The sequence below is a fragment of the Saccopteryx leptura genome, chromosome 1 (genome assembly GCF_036850995.1).
Source record: "Saccopteryx leptura isolate mSacLep1 chromosome 1, mSacLep1_pri_phased_curated, whole genome shotgun sequence".
Classification (NCBI taxonomy): Eukaryota; Metazoa; Chordata; class Mammalia; order Chiroptera; family Emballonuridae; genus Saccopteryx; species Saccopteryx leptura.
In genome coordinates, this window is record NC_089503.1 from 62,499,522 (window position 1) to 62,512,748 (window position 13,227).

General features: G+C 39.1%; 1 protein-coding gene across 1 annotated transcript in view; it reads right to left on the bottom strand.

Annotated features, from left to right (window-relative positions):
* Nucleotides 1–262: 262 nt before the first annotated feature.
* Nucleotides 263–13,227, bottom strand: part of LOC136389687 (glycerophosphodiester phosphodiesterase domain-containing protein 4-like) — a 146,364-nt gene continuing 133,399 nt past the window's right edge. The window contains exons 15-17 of the mRNA XM_066361496.1: nucleotides 11,499–11,581; nucleotides 8,444–8,496; nucleotides 263–699 (exon numbers count right to left, since the gene is read on the bottom strand). Coding sequence (XP_066217593.1) covers nucleotides 263–699; nucleotides 8,444–8,496; nucleotides 11,499–11,581 — 573 coding nt within the window. The remainder of the gene's footprint in view (nucleotides 700–8,443; nucleotides 8,497–11,498; nucleotides 11,582–13,227) is intronic.

Genomic DNA, 13,227 nt, shown 5'->3' on the forward strand with positions numbered 1-13,227 from the left:
CGGGGAGCACCAAGAGGTCTGTAATTGTGAGAAAAGAGTGGACTCAGAGGCACAGGGAGAGACTGTGGGGGACAGCCACCCTGACCTTTGTACTGGGTTACTCCCCAAATCTAAAGTGGCCATTTTTCCTGGGAGAAGGAAATCCAGCAAAGGGAAGCAATTACCCCACCTACCAGAGGCTCTCCTGCTCCAGTCAGAGCAAAGAGTCACTTAGAAGCAGGGGGCACATCAGGAACACAGGTTTTGAGAGCTGAGGTCTGGGCTACACCACACACCCATGCTGCTGAGTGCCCTCTGAAGGGCGGAAAGGCCTGGCTACAGTGGTGGCAGCAGTCTCTGCACTCACAGATGGGGCAGAGCCCAGTGAGGCGGTCCATGTGGTGGCGGAGGTGAAACCAGGCAGGGCAGCCAGTGCACCCAAGTGGGGCAGCCGGTGTGCCCGTTGGGGGCAGTGCCGAATGGGGCGGCCCGAGCTGCGGCCCATGAGCCTGTGTACCTGGTGCTGCCTGTTTGTGAGTGCCCAAGGAGGCTGCAGCAGCAGGCCAGTGAACGGAACACACCTCAGGAATAGAGAGGCCACACACACTGGCCAAAAGTAGATAAAAGTCAGGCTTGGAGTGCAGCTGATATTTACAATGACATCTTGGTCCAGCAGAGGTAACCACAAATTCTGGATTGCCTGTACCTCCAAGCAGGTTGCTAAGGGCCAGTCATAAGCAGTGACACCCACTGGTCTGCACCAGGTTCCAGCCAGGGAAGTCCAGGGCTGGCACATCCAGCGGCCAGATATGGAGAGCATCAGCTCAGGACCTAACAACCCTAGTTAGAGTGGTATCTTAAAATAGCACCCCTCACACATGACCCAGCTAAGGCATAGAAAACACAGACACAAATAACAAAAAGAGCAGTAGCAGCAGACAAGTAGCCTACAGTGGATTACAAACAATAGCTGAGGCCAACCCAAGAAGATCTAGAAACAACACAACTGGAAGCTGGAGGCAGAAAACACCAATCCTATACTCAGCTAGTTACACAAACAACACACCATGAGGAGCAGTCTATAAACAGACAAAATGTGAAAACAGAGAAATGGAATCCAAATGAATCAACAAAAGAAATCCCCAGAAAAGGAACTGAATGAGATGGAAATTCCCAAGATACTTGATGCAGAGTTTAAAACAGGGGTCCCCAAACTATGGCCCGCAGGCCGCATGCGGCCCCCTGAGGCCATTTATCCGGCCCCCGCCACACTTCTGGAAGGGGCACCTCTTTCATTGGTGGTCAGTGAGAGGAGCATACTTCCCATTGAAATACTGGTCAGTTTGTTGATTTAAATTTACTTGTTCTTTATTTTAAATATTGTATTTATTTCAGTTTTGTGTTTTTACTTTAAAATAAGATATGTGCAGTGTGCATAGGGATTTGTTCATAGTTTTTTTTATAGTCCGGCCCTCCAACGGTCTGAGGCACAGTGAACTGGCCCCCTGTGAAAAAAGTTTGGGGACCCCTGGTTTAAAATAATGATTGTTCGGATACTCAAGGATCTTAGAGCAACAATGGACAGACATAATTAATACCTAATAAAAAGATAGCAAGCATCAAAAAAGACATTGAAATCATAAAAAAGGAATCAGACAGAAATGACAAACACAATATCAGAAATGAAGATTACACTTGAAGGAATTAAAAGCAGGCTGGATGAAGCAGAGGATCAAATCAGCGATTTAGAGGACAAGATGAAAAAAACATAGAAACAGAAAAGAAAAAAGAAAAAAAAGATAAAAAAGTCTGAGGAGATACCCGAATGCCCTAGGCAGCAGCAGCAGAGAGGATGGCGGGCCTGCAGACAGATCACACCTAGGCAACACAGAGGCCACACCCAGTGGACTCCAGTGGCCAAAACCTTCTTATACATAGACAAAATGGGAAGGCAGAGAAATGCAACCCAAATGAATCAAGAGAAATCTCCAAAAAAGGACCAGAATGAGTCAGATATAACCAAATTGCCGGATGCAGAGTTTAAAATAACAATTTTTAAAATGCTCAAAGATCTCAGAACAACAATAGATGGTCATTATGAACACCTAAATAAAGAGATAGCAAATATAAAAAAGGACATTGAAATAATAAAAAAGAATCAGTCAGAAATGACAAATACAATATCAGAAATGAAGACCACAATGGAAGGAATTAAAAGCAGGATAGATGAAGCTGAGGATCAAATCAGTGAGTTAGAGGACAAGATAAATAAAGGCACAGAAGCAGAGCAGAAAAAAGAAAAGAGACTCAAAAGTCTGAGGAAACTAAAAGAGATCTCTGTGACAACATGAAAAGAAATAACATCCACATCATAGGGGTTCCTGAAGAAGAAGAGAAAGAACAAGGGATAGAGACTTTGTTCAATCATATTATAGCTGAAAACTTCCTTAAATTAATGCAGAAAAAGTCTCACAAGTTCAAGAAGCACAGAAAACTCCATTAAAGAAAAACCCAAAGAAATCTACACCAAGACACATCATAATTAAAATACCAAAGCTAAGTAATAAAGAGAAAATATTAAAAGCTGCTACAGAACAAAAGGCTATCACCTACAAAGGAGCCCCCATAAGGATGACATCCGACTTCTCAACAGAAACACTAGAGGCCAGAAGGGAATGGCAAGAAATATTCAAAGTAATGCAGAACAAGAGCCTACAACCAAGACAACTTTATCCAGCAAGGCTATCATTTAAAATTGAAGGAGAAATAAAAAGCTTCCCAGACAAAAAAAAAAAAACAAAACAAAACAAAAAAACACAAACACCTCAAGGAATTCATTACAACCAAACCAATGTTGCAAGAAATGTTAAGGGGCCTGTTGTAAACAGAACATAGGGGGGGAAATCTAGTAAAAGAGGAATGTAGATTTAAAGAACAAAATGGCAATAAACAACTATATATCTATAATAATCTGAAACATAAATGGATTAAATGCTCCAGTCAAAAAGACAGGGTAGCTGTGTGGATAAGAAAACAGAACCAATACATATGCAGTCTACAAGAACTCACCTCAAAACAAAAGAGACACATAGACTGAAAGTGAAGGGATGGGAAACAATATTTCATGCAAATGGAAATTAAAAAAAGCTGAGGTAGCAATACTTATATCTGACAAAATAGACCTTAAAACAAAGGCTATAGTAAGGGATAAAGAAGGTCACTACATAATGATAAAGGGAGCAATCCAACAGGAAGATATAACCATTATAAATACCTATGCATCTAATATAGGAGCACCTAAATATATACAGCAGATTATGACAGACATAAAGGGAGAGATTAACAGCAATACTATAATTGTAGGAGATTCCAATACCCCACTAACAGCACTGGAAAGATCTTAAAAAAAATTAGCAAAGAAACAGCAGATTTAAAGGACACACTAGAGCAACTGGACTTAATAGATATTTTCAGAACCTTTCACCCTAAAGTCACAGAATATACATTGTTTTCAAATGCTCATGGTGCATTCTCTAGGATAGACCACATGTAAGGACACAAAATGAGTTTTAATAAATTTAAGAAGATTGAAATCATATCAAGTGTCTTCTCAGATCATAATGTCATAAAACTAGAAATCAACTACAATAGAAACACTGAAAAACATCCAAACACTTGGAAACTAAATACCATGTTATTAAATAATGAATGCGTTAACAATGAGATCAAGGAAGAAATCAAAAGTTTCCTTGAAACAAATGAAAATGAACATACAACAACTCAAAATTTATGGGACACAGCAAAAGCAGAACTGAGAGGGAAGTTCATAGCATTACAGGCATACATAAAGAAGCAAGAAAAAGCTCAAATAAACAACTTAATTCTGCACCTAAAAGAACTAGAAAAAGAATAGCAAGTAAAGCCCAGAAGAAGTAGAAGGAAGAAAATAATAAAGATCAGAGCAGAAATAAATGACATAGAGGCTAAAAAAACAATACAGAAGATCTATGAAACCAAGAGCTGGTTCTTTGAAAATGTAAACATGATTGATGAATCTTTAACCAGACACACCAAGAAAAAAAATGAGAGGACTCAAATAAATAAAATTAGAAATGATAGTGGAGAAGTAACAACTGACAGCAGAAATACAAAGGATTGTAAGAAAATACTATGAAAAACTGTATGCCAAAAAATTAGACAACCTAGTTAAAATAGACAAATTCCTTGAAACATATAATCATTCAAAAATCAATCTGGAAAATCAGAAAACCTAAACAGACCGATTACAACAAACAAGATTAAAACAGATATCAAAAAAACTACCAACAAACAAAAGCCATGGGCCTGATAGCTTCACAGGTGAATTCTACCAAATATTCAAAGAAGAACTAATTCCTATCCTCAAGCTATTTCAAAAAATTCAAGAGGAGAGAAGATTTCCAAGCTCCTTTTATGAGGCGAGCATAATCTGCATTCCAAAACCAGGCAAAGACACTACAAAGAAAGAAAACTATAGACCAACATCCCTGATAAATTTAGATGCTAAAATTTTCAATAATCAAAATATTAGCAAACTGGATCCAGCAATACATGAAAAAAATAATACATCATGATCAAGTGGGGTTTATTCTGGGGAGGCAAGGCTGATACAATATTTGCAAATCAATAAGTATAATTCATCACATAAACAAAAGGAAGGAGAAAAATCACATGATAATTTCAATAGATGCAGAAAAAGCATTTGATAAAATCCAGCAGCCATTTATGATAAAAACTCTCAGCAAAGTGGGAATACAGGGAACATACCTCAATATGATAAAGGCCATCTATGACAAACCCACAGCTAACATCATACTCAATGGGCAAAAATTAAAAGCAATACCCTTAAGATCAGGAACAAGGCAGGGGTGCCCTCTTTTACCACTCTTATTCTTCATAGTTCTGGAAGTCCTAGCCACAGCAATCAGACAAGAAGAAGAAATAAAAGGCATCCAAATTGGAAAAGAAGAAGTAAAACTATCATTATTTGCTGATGATAAGATACTGTACATAGAAAACCCTAAAGTCTCAGTCAAAAAAGTACTGAACCTGATTATTGAATTCAGCAAGGTGGCAGGATATAAAATGAATATTCAGAAGTCAGAGACATTTTTATATACCAACAATGAACTGTCTGAAAGAGAAACTAAGAAAACAATGTCCTTCACTATTGCAACAACAAAAAAATAAAGTACCTAGGAGTAATTTTAACCAAAGAGTTTAAAGATTTATACTCGGAAAATTAGAAAATATTGATAAAAAAAATCAAGGAAGATACAAACAAGTAGAAGCATATACTGTGTTCATGAATAGGAAATATAAACATCATTAAAATGTCTATATTACCCATAGCAATTTATACATTTAATGCAATTCCTATTAAAAACCAATTGCATACTTCAAAGATATAGAACAAATATACCAAAAATTTATATGGAACCCAAAAAGAATATGAATAGCCTCAGCAATGTTGAAAAAGAAGAATAAAGTGGGTGATATCACACTTCCTGATATCAAGTTTTACTACAAAGCCATTGTACTAAAAATAGCTTGGTACTGGCATAAGAACAGGCATATAGATTAATGGAAGAGAACAGAGAACACAGAAATAAACCCACAGCTTTATGGACAATTGATATTTGACAAAGGAGGTAAGAGCATACAATGGAGTAATGACAGTTTCTTTAACAACTGGTGTTGGGAAAATTGGACAGGTACTTGCAAAAAAATAAAACTGGATCAACAACTTACACTATTCACAAAAATAAACTCAAAATGGATAAAAGTCTTAAATGTAAGTCATGAAACCATAATCATTCTGGAAGAAAACATAGGCAGTAAGCTCTCCGACATCTCTCACAGCAATATATTTACTGACTTATCTCCACAGGCAAGTGAAATAAAGAACAGGATGAACAAATGGGACTATATCAAGCTAAAAAGCTTCTGCACAGCTAAAGACAATATGAACAAAATAAAAAGACAAACCACACAATGGGAGAACATATTTGACAATACATCTGATAAGGGGTTAATAACCAAAATTTATAAAGAACTTGTAAAACTCAACACCAGGAAGGTGAACAATCCAATAAAAGATGGGCAAAAGAAATGAATTGACATTTCTCCAAAGAGTACATACAGATGGCCAATATGCAGATGAAAAAATGTTCAACATCACTAATCATTAGAGAAATGCAAATTAAAACCACAATGAGATATCACCTCACATCAGTCAGAATGGCGCTCATCAACAAAACAACACAGAATAAGTGCTGGTGAGGCTGTGGAGAAATGGGAACCCTCCTGCACTGCTGGTGGGAATGCAGACTGGTGCAGCCACTGTGGAAAACGGTATGAAGATTCCTCAAAAAATTAAAAATCAAACTGCCTTTTGACCAGCCATCCCACTCTTAGGAATATATCCCAAAAACACCAAATCACTGATTCAAAAGAAGAAATGTATCCCCATGTTTATGACAGCATTGTTTACAATAGCCAAGATCTGGAAACAGCCCAAGTATACGTCAGTGGACGAGTGGATAAAAACGCTGTGGTACATATACACAATGGAATACTACGCGGCCGTGAAGCAGACGGAAATCTTACCTTTTGCAACAATATGTATGGACCTGGAGACTATTATGCTAAGTGAAATAAGCCAGGCAGAGAAGGAAAAATAATCATATGACATCATTCATTTGAGGAATCCAATGAACAATGTGAAGTGAGGAATGGAATAGAGGCAGAGGCAGGATCAAAGAGACCAGAGGGAAAGCGATCAGAAGGAAAGGGGATGAAAGGATGGGATTGGAGAAGGGAAAGAGATCAGTGAAATTATATATATACATAACACAGTGTTAGAGAACAGGACAGCAAATCCTGGACAGAAGGGGGTAAGGGCGACAGGGGAGGTGGCAAGGAGGATGTCGAGGGGAACATGGCGGTGGGGAGATATATTCGGTGGGACACTTGAATCTAAGTAAACACAATAAATTAAAATCAATTTAAAAAAAGAAAATGTGATCTATCCATTGAATGGAATATTATTCAGTAATAAGAAGAAAATACTGGCATAGGCTACAACATGGATGAACCTTGAAAACATCATGCTAAGGAAAAGAAGCCAGTCACAAAAGCTTACATGTTATATGATTCCATTTATATCAAATGTCCACAATAGACAACTCTTTAGAGACAGAAAGTAGATTAGTAGTTAGTTAGGGATGAGAGGTTTAGGGAAAACTGGGAGTATGACTGTAAAAGGGCGAAGGTTTTTTGGGGGGATGATGAAAATGTTCTTAAAAAAAAACCAAAAATGTTCTAAAAATTGATAGTGGTGATGGATACATAATTCTTTGTATATATTAAAATTATACACTTTGACTGAGTAGAGTTTATGGAATTGGATCTCAATAAACCTTACCCAAAAAAAGTAAAAAAAAAAAAAAAAATTAAATCTAGCTTCCTTTATCCACCCCACCCTGAATTCTTCTAAATAATGTTATTCTGTCAGTCCATCCTTTTTCACAGAAATCTAAGCATACTGCTCCCTTGTTTGAAATCCATTTGCCATCTCCTGATTGTTTATATGCAGAGCCCAGGCTCTCGTCCAGCATTTCAGGATCTCTGCAGTGTTCTCCCCCACCCTCCAACACACAGCACCCACAACTGAAGCCCCATAAAGCAGTGAGTCCCCAACGTTTTTTGGGCTACGGACCGGTTTAATGTCAGAAAATATTTTCACGAACTGGCCTTTAGGGTGGGACGAATAAATGTATCACGTGACCGAGACAAGCTTCAAGAGTGAGTCTTAGATGGATGTAACAGAGGGAATCTGGTCATTTTTAAAAAATAAAACATCGTTCAGACTTAAATATAAATAAAACGAAAATAATGTAAGTTCTTTATTCTTTCTCTGCGGACCGGTACCAAGTGGGCCACAGACCGGTACTGGTCCGCAGCCTGGGGGTTGGGGACCACTGCCATAAGCACACTCAGCCATCTGTCCAGGGCCAAGGTGCCCAACCCAATGGTGTCAATTGCTATCCTTTTGTCGGCTTCCTCACTGTTCTGTGTGGACCAACCCTCCGCTCTCTTGGGCCTTCCTCTATAGACAATTTTTAGTTGTCAGCCCTTCTTCACAGTGCCTGGTACAAGTTTGATGGAAGAATACATGAATAAATTAACAAATAAACACATGTTCAAAATCTTCCTAAGGGTCTCATTGCTTAGAGAATGAAGTCCAAAATGAAACCTGATGTCAAGGGACCTCCAGAAACTGTGCCCACCCTACACTTCTCAATTTTTCCCTGGTCCCAGCTTCCCAATTTCCCAGACTCCCTCAGTTCTTGTCAGAGACATGAAAAGGAGCCCCTGTAATCTGCAGGCAATGGGTAAAAGTGGGGTAGGCCTCCGACTATACCTGTGGAACTGCTGGTGCTTTCTGTGACTGCTATTTTTTTATTCTCTCTGCACCTGGAAGGAAACAGAATATCCATGAGTTTACAGACCTTTTCTAAATAACAATAATCCCCTGAGTGATGGGCATGTACTCAAGGTAGAGATCACATGCTCTGGAGATGTACACTGGATACCTGTGTGATCCTGGGGATCAAGTTCACCCCATTAAATTTAATTTCTAAATTAAAAAAATAATAATACAAAGCTATAGCCAGAAAAGGAACATTATCCAATAAAATTCTCACATAAGCAGAGAGGGCTTGTTCTTTCTCCCTTTAGAGGATAACTCACAAATGAAGAAAGGATGGCATGATGAGGTCTACACAGCCATGGTCTCCTCTAGCTTATTCTACCAGGATGTCTCCTCTCCCACCTTGAACCTTGCAATCCTGTAGGATTTGCCCCGCAAGGATTCTCAAATGTCATTTGCTTGAACAGATAAAGACCAGTGGTGGGATTCAGCTGGTTCGCACTGGTTTGGCAGAACCAATACCTAATTTTTTGTTGAGTTTGGTGAACCAGTTGTTAAAATGGCAATTATATCAGGGTTCTCTCTAAGGTGGGTGCCTGGGCAGCTAACCAATGTGGAGATCACAAATTTACATTCTTTACTCTTTTTTAACGTTCATCTGCACAACAGTGTATTCTAAGTGCCCACAGTAATGTTAATTCTATCCATAGGTAGAAAAAATTGCAAGTGAGGATGCCAATCAAGAAGCAATATGAAATATCTTAAATACACAGTTTTATTGTTTTTATCTGGTATTATTTAATATTTTTTCATTAGTATTTAAAAACTCATTCTTATACCAGGGGTCCTCGGGTTATGGCAGAGTTCTGTTCCCACGACAGTGATGTAACCCAAATTTTGGTGTAAATTGAAACACACCATAGCCTAAGTCATTTCTCTATCCTAACACAGTTGTAAAATCATAATCTAGAACATAAAAACACAACTAAGCCTGACCAGGTGGTGGCGCAGTGGATAGAGCATTGGACTAGGATGCGGAGGACCCAGGTCGATATCCCGAGGTTGCCAGCTTGAGTGTGGGCTCATCTGGTTTGAGCAAAAAGCTCACCGGCTTGGACCCAAGGTCACTGGCTTGAGCAAGGAGTCACTCGGTCTGCTGTAGCCCCACAGTCAAGGCACATATGAGAAAGCAATCAATGAACAACTAAGGTGTCGCAACGAAAAACTGATGATTGATGCTTCTCATCTCTCTCTGTTCCTGTCTGTCTGTCCCTGTCTATCCCTCTCTCTGACTCACTCTCTTTCTCTGTAAAAAAACAAAACCCAAAAACAAAACAAAAACAAAAAAACAAACAACTAAGTCACAAAAAAAAGGAAAAGGACATAAATACACTGTACTAAATACACTGTACCGTAGTAACAGAAAAAATGAGTGTAAAAAAATTCCTTACCTTTATTCCTGTGGTTGGCTTGCACAGTGGAAGGGGCACTGCAAGGTGAGAGATAGTAACCTATTGGGAGGAGGAAGCTGGAGAGGCAGGAGAACCTGCAGAAGATGCTGGAGATATGGATCAGGTGAATCAGGATTGCCAAGGAACATGCAGGAGACACTGGAGATGATTCTAGCTGTACCATAGGTGTGTCATCTCCAAAAGCAGCTGATGTAAAGGGTACAGGATCTATTGCCGGCCTCTCTACCTCTTAATGAATTGTTCCAGGTTAGTCTAGAAAGTTAATGACTTCTTCTCTTCCAAAATCTGCCTATAGCATTGCCAGGCATCCATAACAGCTGAGACACTCACACCTCAATTTTTTAAAGTATTTTTGGGAGTAAGCGTCATAAACTTGAAATGTCATATGTCAAGGCTGTTGTAACCCAAAGAACCCCTGTAACATAATCTAGTTTTGTGTACCTTTTTTATTGTTTTTTATTTAAGTATTAAATGCATGAAATAATAAACTACCTTTTGGTATATATATTTTTTATACTTAAAATAGTCATTAGGGCAGAGAACCAGTTGTTAAATTATTTGAATCCCACCACTGATAATGACTATTGCTTGAAAAGGGGCAATGATTTTCCGAGGATCACCCAACAACTAAGGGGCAAAGTCAGGGCTAAAACCCAGGCTTCCAGGTTGGTGAGCTTGCTGTTTACACAGCACCCTGCCCTGTACAGTTCTGTGGACAGTGGGAAGATGGCGGCACTTGTTCTGGACAACCGTCAACCTCTGTCCCTTCGCAACTGAGTCTGTGCTAACAGGCTTTAACTGAGCTTCAGTGACAGTCCTTATCCTCAGAGTACCTGTGTTAAGGAGGTGGGAGGGTGTGAGAAGCTGCAGGCAGCATGAGGAGTAACGAAGGGTTCAGATGATAAACCCTGCCTTCCTGAGAACTTGCCATAAGAGATCACAAGGAAGAGTGTGCTACTGTTTTTACTCAACATAAGAAGCACTTTACTTTTATTTTGAAGAAAAAAAATTAATTATAAAAATAAAACAGTATGGACATTCCTCAAAATAGGTATACCATACAATGCAGAAATTACATTCTTGTGTATTTAAACAAAGAAAATGAAAACACTAATTTGAAAAGATACATGCACTCCTATTTTCTTTGTAGCTTTATTTATGATAGCAAAGATATGGAAGCAACCCAGGTAGATGGACCTAAAGGGTATTTTGCTAAGTGAGATGTAAAGGAGAGAAAGACAAATACCATACAGTTTCACTTATATGTGGATTCTAAAAATAAACAAAACAAAACAAAAACAGGCTCACAGAAACAGAGACCAAAGGAATGGTTATTACCAGAAGGGAGAGATGGGAGGATGAGTGAAAACAGGAAGAAGAATATAGTTCATATTGTGGTAAGTTTACACAGTTGCAGATGATTACTAGAATTAGTAGGGTGACCATGTTGTAAAGTATAAAAATGTTGAATCACTATATTGTACACCTGAAACTAATATAATAAATACAAGATTATATACCAACTATATTTAATTTAAAAAATAAGTTTTAATAAATTACAAATCTATACTTACCAATGAAAATAACATATGGCAAAAATGAACATTCCAGAAATAATATCCATGATAAACCATATGAATATATAATAACTGGGTGTCTACAAAATACAAAACAAATCACAGTCAAAGAACTTTATAGTTGGAAGGGATTTCAGATCATACGGCTGCATCCCTTGCTCGCTGCAAGGTTGGTTTGGAGGGGCAGCAGACCAGATGGAGGAAGCTCGTTTGAGGTGGTGGTCTCACACACAATACCAGCTGCTGTCCTAACAATCACCCCTTCCATGTGTGGGGGCTGTACAAGGGATAAAAGTTCACGCCCTTCATCTCCCTTGACCCTCGACACAGAGGCCTGAGGGAGTCCCAGAGAAGTCACATAGCAAGTCTGCTCTGCACCCAGGACTGTAGCCCAAGTTCCCTGAGTTCCACTGCTCTGTGCCGTCAGCTGTCATGGCTTCCCAAACCTGCCTGTGCTTCCAAGTCTGCCCGGGCAGCTTTAGTATTGCAGGCTCCTGGGTCTCTCTACAGACCTCAGGCCTTAGAATTCCTGCATTTTCAACAAGCTCCCCAGGCGATACTAAAGCAACCAGCCGTGAGCCAGCATTTAGAAATCCTTGTTCTATATCACGATGCTTCATGTAAGTAGGTTGAAATTATAATTCTCCCTTCCATACTCTTTGCCTGAATCACCCACATCCCTGAGCTCCATCTCCTGGGGCCTCTTGTGTGAGTTTTCTAAGTCCCTGGTTTGACCCTCCTCCTCCACTGTCCCCCTCCAATTTACTTGATGTTACTGGGGCTGCACTTTTCATTCTTTCTTAGTCCATTCTCCACCCTATCTTAAGGTTTTTCCTTGGACTGAGTAATAATAACAATAATTGACACTAATGACCATGATCATAATATAACAACTAACAATTAATGAGCATTTATAGGAGCTAAGAAAGTGTTCTAAGTGCTTTATCACATCTAATCCTCACAACAACCCTACTAGGCAGGTATAGTAGAACCTCTTAACCAACTTCCACTAAACTGAGGCTCCTAACCCCCTCTGGGAGCATACTGACTGATGCCCAGCAGGCTCCAGGATGTACACCAGGTGAGCATCCCCCAAGCAACACCAAGAATAAGTTGTTCTTGCTCCCCAAATGGCTTAGAACAGTTGTATTTTTGTTATAACTGTGCAATGTAATTAACCATTACTTAAATCTGAGCGAAACAAAGTATGTCATTTTCAAGAAAACAAAGCCAATGATTTGAAAAACCCAATGAAGACTGAGTAGGTCATTAAAAAATAAACTGGATTTGAATTAGGTATGAGTAAAATGCTATCATATAAGAGATTGGAGCAGTATGATTATGAAAATCTGGGTGCAATCATCATTCAGATTGCTCCTTCCCATTACTAAATTCTTGTTCTGCTTTAATGAAATATAATCTTAGAAATCAGAGCTGGTTCATCTGGATGTTTAAATAAGCAAGAGAATACAGAATTCAATCAGCTAAATTGACCTCAAAGAATTTGACTCTATGTCAAAAGGTGAATGGATATTGTAAATTAGGCCTGACTAGGTGGTAGCAGAGTGGATAAAGCATCTGACTGGAATGCAGAAGACCCAGGTTTGAAACCCTGAGGTTGCCGGCATGAGCGCGGGCTCATTGGCTTGAGCACAGGGTTGCCAGCTTGAGTGTGGGATCATAGACATGACTCCATGGTCACTGGCTTACGTCGAAAGGTCGCTGG